Source organism: Vidua macroura, unplaced genomic scaffold (assembly GCF_024509145.1).
Source record: "Vidua macroura isolate BioBank_ID:100142 unplaced genomic scaffold, ASM2450914v1 whyUn_scaffold_190, whole genome shotgun sequence".
NCBI classification, from domain to species: Eukaryota; Metazoa; Chordata; class Aves; order Passeriformes; family Viduidae; genus Vidua; species Vidua macroura.
This window is the reverse complement of record NW_026530574.1, coordinates 14689-35753: the sequence shown is the minus strand read 5'-3', so window position 1 is coordinate 35753 and position 21065 is coordinate 14689. Positions and strand designations below refer to the sequence as shown.

Below are 21065 nucleotides of genomic sequence, written 5' to 3'. Positions count from 1 at the left end.
GGCCCCTCCCCCTTTTCTGGGACCCCAAATTTGGCCCCTCCCCCTTTTTGGGACCCTAAATTTTGGGGCTCCTCCTCCCCCCCCCCCCCCCAAATTTTGGGGTCCCCCTTTGACCCTCCCCCTCTTTCGGGATCTAATGAGGGGGCGTGGCCCGTGGCCTCCGTGGCGCGAGGGGCGGAGCCACCTCCCCCTTCCTTACGTCAACGTTAAAATCTCATTAATATTCATCAGAGCACTCGAGTTAACCGTTAAAATCTCGTTAATATTCATGAGCGCAGCCAAGGTGATCGTTATTATGCTAAATAGCAGCGCGTAGCCCCGCCCAGCTCATAAATATGCAACGAAACGCCGCCGTCGCCGTGGCAACCCCTCCCCGCGCGCTCCCATTGGCCGCCCGTCCCTCAAAACCCCGCCCTTCTCCTCTCCACCAATCAGCGCCGCTCCCCGTGCCGCCTCAGCCAATCAGCGCCCCTGCAACGCCTCACTCTGCCCCGCGACGCTTCCTGATTGGCTGCCGGGCTCCGCCAATCAGCGCGCGCGGCGTTCCCGCCGTTGCTGTGGGGACGGCGCGGCCGCCGGAGGGGGCGGAGCGGCCCTGATGGGGATCCATGCAAATTTATGTAAATGAGCGGCGGGAGCACCGCCCTGAATATTCATGAGGCGCTGAGGGAGGCCGCAGACCCGCCCGGGTGTCGGTGAGGGGGAGATTTATGCAAATTTACCGGGGGGGGGAGGGATGGAGGGAGGGATGGGGTGGGGGCCATGGGGGCGGGGTGAAGGGTTTGGATCCTCCCCTTGCCGCAAGACCACGCCCATTTGATGACCTAACCTTTCGACCACGCCCCTTATCCCACGACAAGCCCCGCCCCTCACGGAGAGACACGCCTGCATATTTTATACAAGCCACGCCCCTCACCTAGAGACCACGCCCCTCCAGCCATTCCCCATCCCCTGATTGGCTCCTTCCCCGAAGCCCCGCCCCCTCCATGCATTCCCATTTTTCTTCCCGGTGTCCCTTTGTCCCCCTCCCCCACTGGCCCCTCCCTCTCTTTAGCCCCTCCCCCTCAACCCCTCCCCTTCAAGTCCTGCCCCCTTCCCAAAGCCACGCCCTTACAGAAAACCCCGCCCCCTCTCAAGCCCCGCCCCTTCATTCCCAGCGTCCCCTTGTCCCTTCTGTCCCCACCCCCACTGACCCATCCCCCTTAAGCCCCGCCCTCTTCCAAGCCCCGCCCCTTTCCCGTGTCCTCTGTGTCCCCTTTGTCCCCTCCCCCTCAGGCCCCGCCCCCTCTGCTCCCATCCCCCACTGACCCTCCCCCCATAGCCACGCCCCTAAATCCCAATAAGCCCCGCCCTCCACAAGCCCCGCCCCTGCCGTTCCCCTTGTCCCGTGTCCCCATCCCCCTTGGCCACGCCCTAACCTATAGCCCCGCCCTCCCAAGCCACGCCCCCCTCATTCCCTGTGTCCCCCATCCCCCTTGGCCACGCCCCTAACCCCATAGCCCCGCCCCCGCCGCTCATGGTGTCCCTCCCGTTGTCCCCATCCCCTTGGCCACGCCCCTAATCCATAGCCCCGCCCTCCCCAAGCCCCGCCCCCTCATTCCCGGTGTCCCCTGTGTCCCCATCCCCCTTGGCCACGCCCCTAACCCCATAGCCCCGCCCCCCAAAGCCCCGCCCCGCCGCTCCCGGTGTCCCTCCCGGTGTCCCGTTGTCCCCATCCCCTTGGCCACGCCCCTAATCCATAGCCCCGCCCTCCCCAAGCCCCGCCCCGCCGCTCCCGGTGTCCCTCCCGGTGTCCCCTGGCCCCGCCCCCTCCGGCCATGCCCGCTCCCCGCGCTGTCCCCGCCGTCCGTGCCGCTGTCCCCGCCGCCCCCGGGCTGTCCCCGCGCTGTCCCCTCGCCGTCCCCTCGCCGTCCCCTCGCCGTCCCCTCGCCGCCCATCCCCCCTGACGCCGCCGCCCCGCCCCCCCGGCAGGCCCCGCCCGGCCGGCCATGCCCGGGGCCGCGGTGTCGCCGGTGTCGCCGGTGTCGCGCGCGGCGCTGCCGCTGTTCCCGGCGCTGCCGGCGGGGCTGCTGTGCCTGCCGGGGCTGCTCTTCTTCCCGGGGCTCTTCCTGCTGGCCCGCCGCGCGCTGGCCTCCATCGCCGGCTGTCCCCAGAGCCGCGCCACCGTGCTGGCCGCCAGGTGACACCGCGGGGACAGGGACAGGGGATGGGGATGGGGACAGGGACAGGGGACAGGGGATGGGGACAGGGACAGGGACAGGGAATGGGGATGGGGACAGGGGACAGGGATGGGGACGGGGACACCGTGCTGGCCGCCAGGTGACACCGCGGGGACAGGGGACAGGGGATGGGGATGGGGACAGGGACAGGGGACAGGGGAATGGGGATGGGGACAGGGACAGGGGATGGGGACAGGGACAGGGACAGGGGATGGGGATGGGGACAGGGACAGGGACAGGGGACAGGGGAATGGGGATGGGGACAGGGACAGGGACAGGGGACAGGGGACAGGGACAGGGGATGGGGACAGGGACAGTGGACAGGGGATGGGGATGGGGACAGGGACAGGGACAGGGGACAGGGGATGGGGATGGGGACAGGGACAGGGGACAGGGAAGGGGACAAGGGACAAGGGACAGGGGATGGGGACAGGGGACAGGGACGGGGACAGGGGATGGGGACAGGGACAGGGGTCAGGGACACCGTGCTGGCTGCCAGGTGACACCGCGGGGACAGGGGACAAGGGATGGGGATGGGGACAGGGGACAAGGGACAGGGGATGGGGACAGGGGATGGGGACATGGGACAGGGACAGGGGGACAGGTGGGGGACCCTCGCCATGGCCACCGTGCTGGCTGCCAGGTGGCCTTGGGGACAGCCAGGGGACAGGGAGGGGACAAGGAGGGGACGAGGAGGGGACAAGGATGGGGACAAGGAGGGGACAAGGAAGGGGACGGATGGGGCATGGAGAGGACATGGAGGGGACAGGGAGGGGACAAGGAGGGGGGCAGGGAGAGGACAGAGATGGGGACATGGAAGGGACAGGGAGGGGACAGGGATGGGGACGAGGAGGGGACAAGGATGGGGACAAGGAGGGGAAAGGGAGAGGACAAGGAGGGGACATGGAGGGGACAGGGATGGGGGCAGGGAGAGGACAGAGATGGGGACACTGAGGGGACAGGGATGGGGACACTGAGGGGACAGGGATGGGTGGCACTGGGCCAGGGAGGGGCCAGGGGTGGGGACAGGGCCAGGGACAGGGCTGGGGACACTGCGGGGACAGGGATTGGGACAGGACCAAGGACAGGGCTGGGGACACTGCAGGGACAGGGATGGGGACAGGACCAAGGACAGGGATGGGGACACTGCAGGGACAGGGATGGGGACAGGACCAAGGACAGGGATGGGGACACTGCAGGGACACGGATGGGGACAGGACCAAGGACAGGGATGGGGACACTGCAGGGACAGGGCTGGGTGAGGCTGGGCCAGGGCCAGGAAGGGGACAAGGATGGGACAGGGAGGGGACAGGGATGGGGGACACTGCAGGGACAGGGATGGGGACAGGACCAAGGACAGGGCCAGGGACACTGCAGGGACACGGATGGGTGGCACCGGGACAGGGAGGGGACAGGGATGGGGACAGGGCTGGGGACACTGCAGGGACAGGGCTGGTGACACTGAGAGGACAGGGCTGGGGACAGGACCAACGACAGGGCTGGGGACACTGCAGGGACAGGGATGGGTGGCATCGGGCCAGGGATGGGGACAGGGCCAGGGACACTGCAGGGACAGGGCTGGGGACACTGCAGGGACAAGGACAGGGATGGGTGACACCGGGCCAGGGCCAGGAAGGGGACAAGGATGGGACAGGGAGGGGGACAGGGAGGGGACAGGGAGGGGACAGGGATGGGGACACTGCAGGGACAGGGCTGGGTGGCACCAGGCCAGGGAAGGGACAGGGATGGGGACAGGGCCAGGGACACTGCAGGGACAGGGATGGGGACACTGAGGGGACAAGGACCTGGATGGGTGACACCGGGCCAGGGCCAGGAAGGGGACAAGAATGGGACAGGGAGGGGACAGGGAGGGGACAGGGAGGGGACAGGGATGGGGACACTGCAGGGACAGGGCTGGGTGGCACCGGGCCAGGGAAGGGACAGGGAGGGGACAGGGATGGGGACAGGGATGGGGACAGGGATGGGGACACTGCAGGGACAGGGCTGGGTGGCACCGGGCCAGGGAGGGGACAGGGGGGGGACAGGGAGGGGACAGGGATGGGGACAAGGCCACTTCCAGGCCGCTGGTGGCCTGGGCAGGAGGGATCAGGGACAGTGACAGTGACAAGGCCAGGCCGGGGGGGTTGGGGACAATCCGGGAGGATTGGGGACAATCCAGGGGGATTGGGGACAATCGGGGGGGGGGGGATCAGGGACAGGACAGGGACAATCCGGGGGGGGGGGAGGGGTTGGGGACAATCCGGGGGGGATTTGGGGACAATCCAGGGGGGGTTGGGGACACTCCAGGGGGGTTGGTGACAATCCGGGAGGGGTTGGTGACAATCCGGGGGGGGTTGGTGACACTCGGGGGGGGTCGGTGACACTCCAGGGGGGGTTGGTGACAATCCGGGGGGGGTTGGTGACACTCGGGGGGGGTTGGTGACACTCCAGGGGGGGTTGGTGACACTCTGGGGGGGGTTGGTGACAATCCGGGGGGGGGGTTGGTGACACTCCGGGGGGGGGTTGGTGACAATCCAGGGGGGGTTGGTGACACTCCGGGGGGGGTTGGTGACAATCCGGGGGGGTTGGTGACAATCCAGGGGGTTGGTGACAATCCGGGGGGGGGTTGGTGACACTCCGGGGGGGGTTGGTGACAATCCGGGGGGGGCAGGGCAGGATTAGCCGGTGACGCGGGGGACAGCGCGGGGACACGGGGACACGGCTTAGGGACGTCAGCGCGGGCCCAGCCCCCCCCGTGTCACCCGTGTCACCTCTGTGTCACCCGCGTGTCACCCGTGTCCCCATACCCCGCCGTGTCACCCGTGTCACCTCCGTGTCACCCACCTGTCACCTGTGTCCCCATCCCCCGCCGTGTCACCCGTGTCACCTCCGTGTCACCCGCGTGTCACCCGTGTCCCCATACCCCGCTGTGTCACCTGTGTCATCTCCGTGTCACCCGCCTGTCACCCGTGTCCCCATCCCCCGCCGTGTCACCCGTGTCACCTGTGTGTCACCCGCGTGTCACCCGTGTCCCCATCCCCCGCTGTGTCACCCGTGTCACCTCTGTGTCACCCGCGTGTCACCCGTGTCCCCATCCCCCGCTGTGTCACCCGTGTCACCTCCGTGTCACCCGCCTGTCACCCGTGTCCCCATCCCCCGCCGTGTCACCCGTGTCACCTCCGTGTCACCCACCTGTCACCCGTGTCCCCATCCCCCGCCGTATCACCCGTGTCACCTGTGTGTCACCCGCGTGTCACCCGTGTCCCCATCCCCCGCCGTGTCACCTGTGTCATCTCCGTGTCACCTGTATCACCTCAGTGTCACCCGCGTGTCACCCGTGTCACCTCGGTGTCACCCGCGTGTCACCACTGTCCCCACACCCCCCTGTGTCCCTGTGTCCCCCCCGTGTCACTGCTGTCCCCACATCTGTCCTGTCCCCATGTGTCTCCCCTGTGTCACCCCTGATGTCCCCTGATGTCCCCATGTCCCCTGTGTCCCCTGATGTCCCCTGATGTCCCTGTGTCACCCCTGTGTCCCCAGGCTGGTGTCCCCGGGGCTGCTGTCCCTGTGTCCCCGTGTCCCCTGTGTCACCCCTGTGTCCCCTGTGTCCCCTGATGTCCCCTGTGTCCCCTGTGTCACCCCTGATGTCCCCATGTCGCTGTCCCCAGGCTGCTGTCCCCGGTGCTGCTGTCCCCATGTCCCCATGTCCCCTGTGTCACCCCTGTGTCACACCTGTGTCACCCCTGATGTCCCTGTGTCCCTGTCCCCAGGCTGGTGTCCTCAGTGCTGCTGTCCCTGTGTCCCCGTGTCCCCTGTGTCACCCCTGATGTCCCTGTGTCACCCCTGTGTCCCCAGGCTGGTGTCCTCAGTGCTGCTGTCCCCGTGTCCCCTGTGTCACCCCTGTGTCCCCTGTGTCCCCTGATGTCCCCCGTGTCCCCTGTGTCACCCCTGATGTCCCCATGTCGCTGTCCCCAGGCTGCTGTCCCCGGTGCTGCTGTCCCCATGTCCCCTGTGTCCCCTGATGTCCCTGTGTCACCCCTGTTTCACCCCTGATGTCCCCATGTCCCTGTCCCCTGTGTCACCCCCATGTCCCTGTCCCCAGGCTGCTGTCCTCGGTGCTGCTGTCCCTGTGTCCCCGTGTCCCCTGTGTCACCCCTGTGTCCCTGTGTCCCCTGATGTCCCCTGTGTCACCCCTGTGTCACCCAATGTGTCCCCTGTGTCCCCAGGCTGGTGTCCTCGGTGCTGCTGTCTCTGTGTCACCCCTGTGTCCCCTGTGTCCCCTGTGTCACCCCTGTGTCCCCTGTGTCCCCTGTGTCACCCCTGTGTCACCCCTGTGTCACCCCCGTGTCACCCCTGTGTCACCCCTGTGTCACCCCTGTGTCACCCCCGTGTCACCCCCGTGTCACCCCTGTGTCCCCTGATGTCCCCATGTCCCCTGATGTCCCCATGTCACTCCTGTGTCCCCAGGCTGCTGTCCTCGGTGCTGATGTCCCCGTGTCCCCTGTGTCACCCCCGTGTCACCCCCGTGTCACCCCCGTGTCACCCCTGTGTCACCCCTGTGTCCCCTGTGTCACCCCTGTGTCCCCTGTGTCCCCTGATGTCCCCTGTGTCACCCCTGTGTCCCCAGGCTGGTGTCCTCGGTGCTGCTGTCCCCGTGTCCCCTGTGTCACCCCTGTGTCACCCCCGTGTCACCCCTGTGTCACCCCTGTGTCCCCTGATGTCCCCTGTGTCACCCCTGTGTCACCCCCGTGTCACCCCCGTGTCACCCCTGTGTCCCCTGATGTCCCCATGTCCCCTGTGTCACCCCTGTGTCACCCCTGTGTCACCCCTGTGTCACCCCTGTGTCCCCTGATGTCCCCATGTCCCCTGTGTCCCCAGGCTGGTGTCCTCGGTGCTGCTGTCCCTGTGTCACCCCTGATGTCCCCGTGTCACCCCTGTGTCACCCCCATGTCACCCCTGATGTCCCCGTGTCACCCCCGTGTCACCCCCGTGTCACCCCCGTGTCACCCCTGTGTCCCCTGATGTCCCCGTGTCACCCCTGTGTCCCCGTGTCACCCCCGTGTCCCTGTGTCCCCAGGCTGGTGTCCTCGGTGCAGGCCGTGATGGCCTCCACGGCCGGGTACATCATCTCCAGCTCCTGCCAGCACGTCATCGATGACCAGTGAGTGACACCGGGGACACCGGGGACACCTGGGACACCTGGGGACACCGGGGACACCTGGGGACACCTGGGGACACCTGGGACACCTGGGCACACCTGGGGACAGCTGGGGACACCGGGAACACCTGGGGACACCTGGGGACACCTGGGGACAGCTGGGGACAGCTGGGGACACCTGGGACACCTGGGACACCTGGGGACACCTGGGGACACCTGGGGACAGCTGGGACACCTGGGGACAGCTGGGGACACCTGGGGACACCTGGGGACACACCTGGGGACAGCTGGGGACACCTGGGGACAGCTGGGACACCTGGGGACAGCTGGGGACACCTGGGGACACCTGGGGACACACCTGGGGACAGCTGGGGACACCTGGGACACCTGGGGACACCTGGGGACACACCTGGGGACAGCTGGGGACACCTGGGGACACCTGGGGACACACCTGGGGACAGCTGGGGACACCGGGGACACCTGGGGACAGCTGGGACACCTGGGGACACCTGGGACACCTGGGACACACCTGGGGACAGCTGGGACACCGGGGACACCTGGGGACAGCTGGGGACACCTGGGATACACCTGGGACACCTGGGACACACCTGGGGACAGCTGGGACACCGGGGACACCTGGGGACACACCTGGGACACCTGGGGACACCTGGGGACACCTGGGGACACCGGGGACACCTGGGACACCTGGGGACACCTGGGGACACCTGGGGACACCGGGGACACCTGGGGACACCTGGGACAGCTGGGACACCTGGGGACACCTGGGGACACCGGGGACACCTGGGGACACCTGGGACAGCTGGGGACACCTGGGGACAGCTGGGGACACCTGGGGACACCTGGGACACCTGGGGACAGCTGGGGACACCTGGGGACACCTGGGACACCTGGGGACACCTGGGACAGCTGGGGACACCTGGGGACAGCTGGGGACACCTGGGGACACCTGGGGACACACCTGGGGACAGCTGGGGACACCTGGGACACCTGGGACACCTGGGACACCTGGGGACACACCTGGGGACAGCTGGGGACACCTGGGGACACCTGGGGACACCTGGGGACACACCTGGGGACAGCTGGGGACACCTGGGGACACCTGGGGACACACCTGGGGACAGCTGGGGACACCTGGGACACACCTGGGGACAGCTGGGACACCGGGGACACCTGGGGACAGCTGGGGACACCTGGGATACACCTGGGACACCTGGGACACACCTGGGGACAGCTGGGACACCGGGGACACCTGGGGACACACCTGGGACACCTGGGGACACCTGGGGACACCGGGGACACCTGGGACACCTGGGGACACCTGGGGACACCTGGGGACACCGGGGACACCTGGGGACACCTGGGGACACCTGGGACAGCTGGGACACCTGGGGACACCTGGGGACACCGGGGACACCTGGGGACACCTGGGGACACCTGGGACAGCTGGGACACCTGGGGACACCTGGGGACACCGGGGACACCTGGGGACACCTGGGGACAGCTGGGGACACCTGGGGACACCTGGGACACCTGGGACACCTGGGGACAGCTGGGGACACCGGGGACAGCTGGGGACACACCTGGGGACACCTGGGACACCTGGGGACACCTGGGGACACCTGGGACACCTGGGGACACCTGGGGACACCGGGGACAGCTGGGGACACCGGGGACACCTGGGACACCTGGGGACACCTGGGACACCTGGGACACCTGGGACACCTGGGACACACCTGGGACACCTGGGGACACCGGGGACAGCTGGGGACAGCTGGGACACCTGGGGACACCTGGGGACACACCTGGGGCACCTGGGGACACCTGGGGACACCTGGGATACACCTGGGGACAGCTGGGACACCTGGGACACCTGGGGACACCTGGGACACACCTGGGGACACCTGGGACACCTGGGACACCTGGGGACACTGGGGACAGCTGGGGACAGCTGGGCACACTTTGAGCACACCTGGGCACACCTGGGCACACTTGGGGCACACCTGGGCACACCTGGGACACCTGGACACACCTGGGCACACCTGGGGACAGCTGTGCCCACCTGAGGCACACCTGGGGCACACCTGGGCACACCTGGGGCACACCTGGGGCACACCTGGGCACACTCTGGGCACACCTGGGCACACTTTGAGCACACCTGGGGCACACCTGGGCACACTTTGAGCACACCTGGGCACACTCTGGGCACACCTGAGCCCACCTGTGCCCCCGTGCCCGCAGGCACTGGCTGGCCGCCGCCTACCCGCCCTTCGCCGTGCCCTACTTCGTGTACGACGTGTACGCCATGTACCTGTGCCACCTGCAGCGCGCCCAGGTGAAGGGGCACGGGCAGGGCGGCCCCGCCCCGCGCGCCGCCGCCGCCTTCCTGCGCCAGGAGCTGCTCATGGTGCTGCACCACGCGGCCATGGTGCTCGTCTGCTTCCCCGTGGCCACCGTGAGTCACCTGGGCACACCTGGGCACACCTGGGGGGCACCTGGGATAGAGCTGGGTACAGCTGGGATAGAGCTGGGTACAGCTGGGCACACCTGGGCACACCTGGGCACACCTGGGCACAGGGGTTCATGGTGCTGCACCACGCGGCCATGGTGCTCGTCTGCTTCCCCGTGGCCACCGTGAGTCACCTGGGGCACCTGGGCACACCTGGGGCACCTCTGGGTACACCTGGGCACACCTGGGCACACCTGGGTACAGCTGGGCACAGCTGGGTATAGCTGGGATAGAGCTGAGGCACACCTGGGGCACCTGGGTACAGCTGGGTACAGCTGGGGCACCTGGGCACACCTGGGCACACCTGGGCACACCTGGGTACAGCTGGGTATAGCTGGGATAGAGCTGGGGCACACACCTGGGGCACCTGGGTACAGCTGGGTACAGCTGGGGCACCTGGGCACACCTGGGTACAGCTGGGTACAGCTGGGGCACCTGGGCACACCTGGGTACAGCTGGGTATAGCTGGGATAGAGCTGGGGCACACACCCGGGCACACCTGGGCACACCTGGGCACACCTGGGCACAGGGGTTCATGGTGCTCGTCTGCTTCCCCGTGGCCACCGTGAGTCACCTGGGGCACCTGGGGGGCACCTGGGGCACCTGGGCACACCTGGGCACACCTGGGATAGAGCTGGGTACACCTGGGGCACACCTGGGCACACCTTGGGGACACCTGGGGGGGTTGGGGACACTCTGGGGACACCTTTGGAGACTCTTGGGGCACCTTGGGGGACACCTGGGGACATCTGGAGGGGTTGGGGACACCCTGGGGACCCCTGGGTGACATTTGGGGGGTTTGGGGACACTCTGGGGACACTCTGGGAACGCTTGGGGACACTTTGGGGGGTTGGGGACACTTTGGGGACACTTTGGGGACCCTGGGTGACATTTGGGGGGGTTGGGGACACTTTGGGGGTTTGGGGACACTTTGGGGGGGTTGAGGACACTTGGGGACACTCTGGGGACCCTGGGTGACCTTTGGGGGGTTGGGGACACTTTGGGGACACCTTGGGGACACTTTGGGACCCTGGGTGACCTTTGTGGGGGTTGGGGACACTCTGGGGGGGTTGGGGACACTTGGGGACACTTGGGGACACTTGGGGACACTTGGGGACACCCGGCTGTGCCTCGGTGTCCCCAGCTGTGGCGGCAGGGCAAGGGCGATTTCTTCCTGGGCTGTCTCCTGATGGCCGAGCTGAGCACGCCCTTCGTGTGCCTGGGCAAGGTCCTCATCCTGGTGAGTGTCCCCGAGTGTCCCCAAGTGTCCCCAAGTGTCCCCAAACCCCAAAAACCAAAAACCCCGAAAAAATCCCACGAAAAATGGACAGAAAATGGAGAAATCCCATAAAAATCCCATAAAAATCCCATAAAATCCACTGCTAAACCTGGGCCAGGTCCTCATCCTGGTGAGTGTCCCCGAGTGTCCCCAAGGGTGTCCCCAAATGTCCCCGAGTGTCCCCAAACCCCAAAAACCAAAAACCCCGAAAAAATCCCACGAAAAATGGGCAAAAAATGGGAAAATCCCATAAAAATCCCATAAAAATCCCATAAAAATCCCATAAAAATCCCATAAAATCCACTGCTAAACCTGGGCCAGGTCCTCATCCTGGGGAGTGTCCCCAAGGGTGTCCCCAAGGGTGTCCCCAAGTGTCCCCAAATGTCCCCAAACCCCAAAAACCAAAAACCCCGAAAAATCCCACGGAAAATGGAGAAATCCCATTAAAATCCCATAAAAATCCCATAAAATCCACTCCTAAACCTGGGCCAGGTCATCGTCCTGGGGAGTGTCCCCGAGTGTCCCCAAGGGTGTCCCCAAATGTCCCCAAATGTACCCAAATCCCAAAAAACCAAAAACCCCGAAAAAATCCCACGGAAAATGGGCAAAAAATGGGGAAATCCCATAAAAATCCCATAAAAATCCCATAAAAATCCCATAAAAATCCCATAGAAATCCATAAAATCCACTGCTAAACCTGGGCAAGGTCCTCGTCCTAGTGAGTGTCCCCGAGTGTCCCCAAGGGTGTCCCCAAGTGTCCCCAAGTGTCCCCAAATCCCAAAAACCAAAAACCCCCAAAAAATCCCACGGAAAATGGGCAGAAAATGGAGAAATCCCATAAAAATCCCATAAAAATCCCATAAAAATCCCATAAAATCCACTGCTAAACCTGGGCCAGGTCCTCATCCTGGTGAGTGTCCCCGAGTGTCCCCAAATGTCCCCGAGTGTCCCCAAACACCAAAAACCAAAAACCCCCAAAAAATCCCACAAGAAATGGACAGAAAATGGAGAAATCCCATAAAAATCCCCTAAAAATCCCATAAAATCCCATAAAATCCACTGCTAAACCTGGGCCAGGTCCTCATCCTGGTGAGTGTCCCCAGGTGTCCCCAAGGGGTCCCCAAGTGTCCCCGAGTGTCCCCAAATCCCAAAAAAATCCCATTAAAATGGCCAAAAAATGGAAAAATCCCATAAAAATCCCATAAAAATCCCATAACAATCCCATAAAATCCCATAAAATTCACCCCAAACCTGGGCCAGGTCCTCATCCTGGTGAGTGTCCCCAGGTGTCCCCAAATGTCCCCAAATCCCAAAAAAATCCCATTAAAAGTGGCCAAAAAAAGGAAAAATCCCGTAAAAATCCCCTAAAAATCCCCTAAAAATCCCCTAAAAATCCCATAAAATCCCATAAAAATCCCATAAAATCCCATAAAATCCACCCCAAAATCCTCAATAAGACACCAAAAACTCCTAAAAATCCCCAAAAACTCCAAAAAATCCCCAAAAACTCCAAAAAATCCCCCAAAACAAAAAAATCACTTAAAAATCCCTTAAAAGTCCCCAAAATTCCCCCCAAAATCCTCAAAATCCCCCAAAAAATCCACCCAGAAAACCCAAAAAATGTCCCGAAAAAAATCCACAAAAAATCCTAAAAAATCCCCCAAAATTCCCCCAAAATCCTAAAAAGATCCCAAAAAAATCCCAGAAAACCCCAAAATTAAAAATATCCCCAAAAATCACCCCAAAATTCCCCCCAAAAAAATCCCCAAAAATCCCCAAAAATTCCCAAAACGTTTCACAAAAAATCCCCAAAAATCCCTAAAATCCAAAAAATCCCCCCAAAAAAACCCCAAAAATCCCCAAAATTCCCCCAAAATCTCTAAAAATCCCCCCAAATTCCCCCAAAATTCTGAAAAATTCCGAAAATTCCCAAAAAAATCCCAAAAAATTCCCCCCAAAATCCCCAAAAATTCCCGAAAAAAATCCAAAAAATCCCCAAAAATCCCGAAAATCCCCAAAAATGTCCAGGTGCCCCAAAACCCAAAAATAAAAAAAAATAAATCCCCAAAATCCTCCCAAAATTCCCGAAAATCCTCAAAATCCCAAAAAAATCCACAAAAAATCCACAAAAATCCCCAAAATCCCCAAAAAATCCCCCAAAACTCCCCCAAAATTCCCCAAAATCCCAAAAAATCCCCAAAAAATCCCCAAAAAATCCCAAAAATTTCCCAAAAAATCCCAAAAAAATCCCCAAAATCCAAAGAAATTCCCAAAAATGCCCAGAAAATTCCCCAAAATTCCCCCCAAATCCCAAAAAATCTCAACCCCCCCAAAAATCCCAAAAAATCACCAAAAATCCCCTAAAAAACACCCAAAAAAATCCCAAAAGAATCATCAAAAAATCCCCCAAATCCCCTCCACCCCCCAAAAAAAAAAATCCCAAAAGTCCCCAAAAAAAGCCCAAAATTCCCAAAAATTCCAAAAAACCCCAAATCCCCAAAAAGTCCCAAAAAATCCCCAAAATCCCCCCCCAAAAAAAAACCTTAAAAACCCCAAAATTCCCACAAAAACCCCAAAAAAACCTGAAAAAAATTTTTAAAATCTGCCAAAAAATCCCCCAAAAATCCCCCCGAAATTGCCCAAAAAATCCGCAGAAAATCCCAAAAGATTTGGGAAAAAATCCTCAAAAATCCATAAAAATCTCCCAAAATCCCCAAATCCCATCCCCCAAAAAATCCTAAAAAATCTCAAAAAAAAATCCCCAAAATCCAAAACAATCCCAAAAATCCCAAAAAAATCCCCTAAAATCCCAAAATCCCCCAAAGCCCCCTGCAAAAATCTCCAAAAATCCCCGAAATCCCTAAAAATCCCCAAAAATTCCCAAAAATCTCTAAAAAAAATCCCAAAAAATCCAACCCCCCCCCCAAAAATCCCCAGAAAAAAATCCCAAAAAAGCTGAAAAATTCAAAAAATCCTCCAAAAACTCCCCAAAATATCCCAAAAATCCCCCAAATCCCCAAGAAATCCCAAAAATGCTGAAAATTTTTCAAAAATCCCCAAAATCCTAAAAAAATCCCCCCAAATTTCCCCCAAAATCCCCCCAAAAATCCCTGAAATCCCCAAATAATCCCAAAAAAATCCTCAGAATTCCCAAAAATCCCAGAAAAAGAATCCATAAAAATCCCCCCAAATCCCACCCCCAGATAATCCCCAAAATCCCCAAAAATCCCCAAAAAATCCCAAAAATCCCAAAAAATCCCCAAAAAATCCCAAAAAATCCCCAAAAATCTCACAAAAATCCCAAAAAATCCCCAAAAATCCCAAAAAAAATCCCAAAAAATCCCCAAAAATCCTCAAAAAACCCCAAAAATCCCAAAAATCCTCAAAAAAATCCCAAAAATCCCCAAAAATCCCCAAAAATCCCCACAAAAATCCCAAAAAATCCCAAAAAATCCCCCAAAATCCCCCAAAAAATCCCAAAAAATCCCAAAATCCCAAAAAATCCCCCCAAAATCCCCAAAAATCTCCCAAAAGTCCCAAAATATCCCAAAAATTCCCCAAAAACCTCCCCCAGAACTCCCCGAAATCTAAAACAAATCCCAGAAAATAAAAAAGTCTATAAAAATTCCCCAAAATTCCCAAATCCCTCAAAAATCCCCCAAAAAAATCCCTAAAAAATCCCAAAAAAACCTCCAAAAAATCGCCAAAAAAATCCCAAAAAATCCCCAAAATCCAAAAAAATCCCCAAAAAATCCCAAAAAATCCCCCAAAATCCCCCAAAAAATCCCAAAAAATCCCCCCAAAATCCCAAAAAATCCCCCAAAAATCCTCAAAAAAATCCCCAAAAATCCCAAAAAATCCCCAAAAATCCCAAAAATCCTCAAAAAAATCCCAAAAAATCCCCAAAAATCCCCAAAAATCCCACCAGCCCCATTCCCGAGGGTCCCCAAATCCCAGCTGGCCCCAAACCCCCCTGAGATGCGACCACCTCGGGTTCCTCCCCTTCTCCTCACCCCCCAAGCCCCTCTGAGGTCCCCATGGATTTGTCACCTTCCAGAGACTCCATAACCACATCGGGATTTCCCTGCCCACTCCTCCATTGGTTTCTCCAAACCCCCCCGAGATGCGACCACCACGGGTTCCTCCCTTTTTCCTCGCCCCCCAAGCCCCTCTGAGGCGTCCCCGTGTCCCCCAAGCCCTGGAGACTCCATAACCACATCGGGATTTCCCTTCCCACCCCTCCATTGGTTTCTCCAAACCCCCTTGAGATGCGACCACCACGGGTTCCTCCCCTTCTCCTCGCCCCCCAAGCCCCTTTGAGGTCTCCATGGATTTGTCACCCTCCAGAGACTCCATAACCACATCTGGCCCCTTCCAGAAAGTTCCCAATTGTCCTCCTCAACCCCCTCTGAGATGCGACCACCACGGGTTCCTCCTGTTCTCCTCAGCCCCCAAGACCCTCTGAGGTGTCCCCGTGTCCCCCAACCCCTGGAGACTCCATAACCACATCGGGATTTCCCTGCCCACTCCTCCATTGGTTTCTCCAAACCCCCCCGAGATGCGACCACCACGGGTTCCTCCCTTTTTCCTCACCCCCCAAGCCCCTCTGAGGTGTCCCCGTGTCCCCCAACCCCTGGACACTCCATAACCACATCGGGATTTCCCTTCCCACCTCTCAATTGGTTTCTCCAAACCCCCCTTGAGATGTGACCACCACAGATTCCTCCCCTTCTCCTCATCCCACAAGAACTTTTGAGGTCCCCATGGATTTGTCACCTTCCAGAGACTCCATAACCACATCGGGATTTCCCTTCCCACCCCTCCATTGGTTTCTCCAAACCCCCCTGAGATGCGACCACCACGGGTTCCTCCCCTTGTCCTCACCCCCCAAGCCCCTTTGAGGTCTCCATGGATTTGTCACCCTCCAGAGACTCCATAACCACATCTGGCCCCTTCCAGAAAGTTCCCAATTGTCCTCCTCAACCCCCCCTGAGATGTGACCACCACGGGTTCCTCCCCTTCTCCTCGCCCCCCAAGCCCCTCTGAGGTGTCCCCGTGTCCCCCAACCCCTGGAGACTCCATAACCACATCGGGATTTCCCTGCCCACTCCTCCATTGGTTTCTCCAAACCCCCTTGAGATGCGACCACCACGGGTTCCTCCCCTTGTCCTCACCCCCCAAGCCCCTTTGAGGTCTCCATGGATTTGTCACCTTCCAGAGACTCCATAACCACATCTGGCCCCTTCCAGAAAGTTCCCAATTGTCCTCCTCAACCCCCCCTGAGATGCGACCACCTCGGGTTCCTCCCTTTCTCCTCGCCCCCCAAGCCCCTCTGAGGTGTCCCCGTGTCCCCCAACCCCTGGAGACTCCATAACCACATCGGGATTTCCCTTCCCACCTCTCAATTGGTTTCTCCAAACCCCCTTGAGATGCGACCACCACGGGTTCCTCCCTTTTTCCTCACCCCCCAAGCCCCTCTGAGGTGTCCCCGTGTCCCCCAACCCCTGGAGACTCCATAACCACATCGGGATTTCCCTTCCCACCCCTCAGTTGTCCTCCTCAACCCCCCTGAGATGCGACCACCACAGATTCCTCCCCTTCTCCTCATCCCACAAGAACTTTTGAGGTCCCCATGGATTTGTCACCTTCCAGAGACTCCATAACCACATCGGGATTTCCCTGCCCACCCCTCAGTTGTCCTCCTCAACCCCCCCTGAGATGCGACCACCTCGGGTTCCTCCCTTTCTCCTCGCCCCCCAAGCCCCTCTGAGGCGTCCCCGTGTCCCCCGCGCCGCGGAGCCGCCGTCGCCGTTGGGTGACGGCGGCGCCGTCCCCGCAGCTGCGGCGGCAGCACACGGCGCTGCACAAGCTCAACGGGCTGGCGCTGCTGGTGACCTTCCTGGGCTGCCGCGTGCTGCTCTTCCCCTACCTGTACTGGGCCTACGGGCGGCAGCGCGGGCTGGCGCTGCTGCGCGTGCCGGCCGCGCTGCCCCCGGCCTACAACGCCGCCGCCGCCGCGCTGGCGGCGCCGCAGCTCTACTGGTTCGGCCTCATCTGCCGCGGCGCCTGGCGGCTCTTCCGGCCCGCGGGGACCCCGCCCCGGCCGCCCTGAGGGGACGAGCCCGGGGCGGCCCGGGGAGGACCTGGGGACGACCCTGGGGACAGGACGGGGAGAACCCGGGGCGGCCCAGGGAGAACCCAGGACAACCCCGGGGCGGCCCAGGGAGAACCCAGGACAACCCCGGGGCGGCCCAGGGAGAACCCAGGACAACCCCAGGATGACCCAGGACAACCCGGGGAGAACCCAGGACAACCCCAGGACAACCCGGGGAGAACCCAGGGAGATCCCAGGGACAACCCAGGACAACCCAGGGAGAACCCAGGACAACCCCAGGATGACCCAGGACAACCCAGGACAACCCGGGGAGAACCCAGGACAACCCCAGGATGACCCAGGACAACCCGGGGAGAACCCAGGATAACCCCAGGATGACCCAGGACAACCCGGGGAGAACCCAGGACAACCCCAGGATGACCCAGGACAACCCGGGGAGAACCCAGGACAACCCCAGGATGACCCAGGACAACCCGGGGAGAAGCCAGGGAGATCCCAGGACAACCCGGGGACGACCCAGGACAACCCAGGACAGCCCAGGACAACCCAGGACAATCCAGGGAGAACCCAGGGAAATCCCAGGGAGATCCCAGGGACAACCCAGGACAACCCAGGATAACCCAAGGAGAGCCCAGAACAACCCAGGATGACCCAGGACAGCCCCGGGATGACCCAGGACAACCCGGGACAACCCGGGGAGAACCCAGAACAACCCGGGGATGACCCAGGACAATCCAGGACAACCCAGGGCAACCCAGGGAGGACCTGGGGACGACCCGGGGACAACCCGGGGACAACCTGGGGAGAACCCAGGACAACCTGGGGAGGAGTGGGAGACAACCTGGGACAACCTGGGGAGAACCTGGGACAACCCAGGACAACGTGGGGAGGACCCGGAGACAACCTGGGGACAACCTGGGACAACCTGGGACAACCTGGGGAGAACCTGGGACAACCCAGGACAACGTGGGGACACCTGGGGGGACCTGGGGAGAACCTGGGACAACCTGGGGACAACCTGGGGAGAACCCAGGACAACCTGGGGACAACCTGGGGAGAACCTGGGACAACCTGGGGGGACCTGGGGAGAACCTGGGACAACCTGGGGGGACACCTGGGGGGACCTGGGGACAACCTGGGGAGAACCTGGGACAATCTGGGGGGACCTGGGGACAACCTGGGGAGAACCTGGGACAACCTGGGGACAACCTGGGGAGAACCTGGGACGACCTGGGGACAACCTGGGACAACCTGGGACAACCTGGGACAACCTGGGGACAACCTGGGGAGAACCCAGGACAACCCAGGACAACCTGGGGAGGACCCGGAGACAACCTGGGGACAATCTGGGGAGAACCTGGGACAACCTGGGGACAATCTGGGGAGAACCTGGGACAACCTGGGGACAATCTGGGGACACCTGGGACGACCTGGGGAGAACCTGGGACAACCTGGGGAGAACCTGGGACAACCTGGGGACACCTGGGGAGAACCTGGGACAACCTGGGGAGAACCTGGTGGGATCTGGGACAACCTGGGGACAACCTGGGACAACCTGGGGACAACCTGGGACAAGCTGGGACAACCTGGGGAGGACCTGGGACAACCTGGGACAAGCTTGGGACAACCTGGGGACAATCTGGGGAGAACCCGGGAACAACCTGGGGACACCTGGGGGACCTGGGGAGGACCTGGTGGGACCCGGAGCTCTGGGGGAGGGGGTGGGGTGGGCCGGGGTGGCCTGGAGGGTCTCGGGGGTGTCCTGAGGGGTCCCGGGGTGGCTGCGGGACACCCTGAAGGGGACAGCCTGCGGTGGCTTTGGGACATCCTGAAGGGGACAACCTGTGGGACATCCAGGGGACACCCCGGTGGCTTTGGGACATCCCTGGGACATCCCGGGGTGGCTCTGGGACATCCGTGGAACACCCTGGGGTGGCTTTGGGTTGTCCTGGATGGTCTTGGGACACCCTGGGGTGGCTTTGGGACATCCCTGGGACACCCATGGGACACCCTGCGGTGGCTCTGGGACATCCAAGGGACACCCATGGGACACTTTGGGACATCCCTGGGACACTTTGGGACACCGTGGGACATCTGGGTGGCTCTGGGACATCCCTGGGACACCTTGGGACACCCCGGTGGCTTTGGGACATCCCTGGGACACCCCGGGGTGGCTCTGGGACATCCGTGGGACACTTTGGGACACCCGGGGTGGCTTTGGGACATCCGCGGGGTGGCGTTGGGTGATCTTGGGACACTCATGGGACACTTTGGGACATCCCTGGGACACCCCGGGGTGGCTTTGGGACATCTGTGAGACACTTTGGGACATCCCTGGGACACTTTGGGACACCCATGGGACATCTGGGTGGCTTTGGGACATCCCTGGGACACCCCGGGGTGGCTTTGGGACATCCGTGGGACACTTTGGGACATCCCTGGGACACTTTGGGACACCCATGGGACATCTGGGTGGCTTTGGGACATCCCTGGGACACCCCTGGTGGCTCTAGGACACCCATGGGACACTTTGGGACACCCTGGGGTGGCTTTGGGTGATCTTGGGACACCCTGGGCCACCCCGGGGTGGCTTTGGGACATCCCTGGGACATCCCTGGGACACTTTGGGACAGCCCGGGGTGGCTTTGGGACATTTCTGGGACACCCCGGGTGGCTCTGGGACACCCTGGGACACTTTGGGACACGCTGGGGTGGCTTTGGGACATCCATGGGACACCGTGGGGTGGCTTTGGGACACCTGTGAGACACCGTGGGACATCTGCGGTGGCTTTGGGACATCCCTGGGACACCTTGGGACACCCCGGTGGCTCTGGGACACCCATGGGACACTTTGGGACACCCCCGGGACACCCCGGGTGGCTCTGGGACATCCCTGGGACACTTTGGGACACCCTGGGGTGGCTTTGGGACATTTCTGGGACACCCCGGGTGGTTTTGGGACACCCTGGGACATTTTGGGACACCTGCGGTGGCTTTGGGACACCCATGGGACGCCCCGGGGTGGCTTTGGGACATCCCTGGGACATCCCTGGGACACTTTGGGACACCCATGGGACACCCGGGGTGGCTTTGGGACATCCGCGGGGTGGCGTTGGGTGATCTTGGGACACCCATGGGACACTTTGGGACATCCCTGGGACACCCCGGGGTGGCTTTGGGACACCTGTGAGACACCGTGGGACACCTCTGGTGGCTTTGGGACATCCCTGGGACACCCATGGGACACCTGGGCTGGGTCTGGGACATTTCTGGGACACCCCGGGTGGCTCTGTGACATCCGTGGGACACTTTGGGACACCCATGGGACACCCCTGGGACACTTTGGGACACCCGGGGTGGCTCTGGGACACCCCTGGGACACTTTGGGACACCCTGGGGTGGCTTTGGGACATTTCTGGGACACCCCGGGTGGCTTTGGGACACCCATGGGACACTTTGGGACACCCATGGGACACCCCGGGGTGGCTTTGGGACACCTGTGAGACCTTCCCTGGGACACCTGCGGTGGCTCTGGGACATCCCTGGGACATCCCTGGGACACCCTGAGGTGGCTTTGGGTGATCTTGGGACACCCTTGGGACACCTGGCGTGGCTTTGGGACATCCCTGGGACACTTTGGGACACCTGGGGTGGCTTTGGGACATTTCTGGGACACCCCTGGTGACTCTGGGACACCCAGGGGACACCCTGGGGTGGCTTTGGGTGATCTTGGGACACCTTGGGACACCCCAGGGTTGCTTTGGGAC

The 21065-nt window shown here is 61.3% G+C and overlaps 1 protein-coding gene and 3 long non-coding RNA genes across 5 annotated transcripts; 1 reads left to right on the top strand and 3 right to left on the bottom strand.

The window, feature by feature from the left end:
- The first annotated feature begins 488 nt into the window (after positions 1–488).
- On the top strand, positions 489–17305 carry TLCD3B (TLC domain containing 3B). 2 transcript variants are annotated; one of them, XM_053969382.1, is made up of 6 exons: positions 489–695; positions 1972–2179; positions 7297–7380; positions 9637–9850; positions 11049–11144; positions 17023–17305. In XM_053969382.1, the coding sequence occupies exons 2-6, from the start codon at positions 1989–1991 to the stop codon at positions 17293–17295; spliced, it is 858 nt and encodes a 285-aa protein (XP_053825357.1). In that variant the 5' UTR covers positions 489–695; positions 1972–1988; the 3' UTR covers positions 17296–17305. The 2 variants fall into 2 exon arrangements, with proteins under 2 accessions (XP_053825357.1, XP_053825358.1); XM_053969383.1 differs by lacking the exons at positions 489–695; positions 1972–2179 and adding an exon at positions 2309–2319.
- LOC128802811 (uncharacterized) lies at positions 8602–10564 on the bottom strand. Its single transcript, XR_008435576.1, has 3 exons — positions 10528–10564; positions 9267–9299; positions 8602–8629 (listed from the first exon to the last, which is right to left on the bottom strand). It is a non-coding gene; the product is annotated as an uncharacterized LOC128802811 (long non-coding RNA).
- A 1865-nt stretch (positions 17306–19170) lies between the features above and the next one.
- LOC128802815 (uncharacterized) lies at positions 19171–19634 on the bottom strand. Its single transcript, XR_008435579.1, has 3 exons — positions 19505–19634; positions 19266–19309; positions 19171–19234 (listed from the first exon to the last, which is right to left on the bottom strand). It is a non-coding gene; the product is annotated as an uncharacterized LOC128802815 (long non-coding RNA).
- Positions 19635–20111: 477 nt separating this feature from the next.
- Positions 20112–20728, bottom strand: LOC128802814 (uncharacterized). Its single transcript, XR_008435578.1, has 3 exons — positions 20670–20728; positions 20376–20482; positions 20112–20147 (listed from the first exon to the last, which is right to left on the bottom strand). It is a non-coding gene; the product is annotated as an uncharacterized LOC128802814 (long non-coding RNA).
- Positions 20729–21065: the final 337 nt, after the last annotated feature.

Coding starts and splice junctions, on each gene's coding strand:
- TLCD3B (XM_053969382.1), top strand. CDS start 1,989: ATGCCCGGGGCCGCGGTGTCGCCGGTGTCGCCGGTGTCGCGCGCGGCG. Junction 2,180..7,296: donor GCCACCGTGCTGGCCGCCAG/GTGACACCGCGG, acceptor CTGTGTCCCCAG/GCTGGTGTCCTCGGTGCAGG. Junction 9,851..11,048: donor TCTGCTTCCCCGTGGCCACC/GTGAGTCACCTG, acceptor CGGTGTCCCCAG/CTGTGGCGGCAGGGCAAGGG.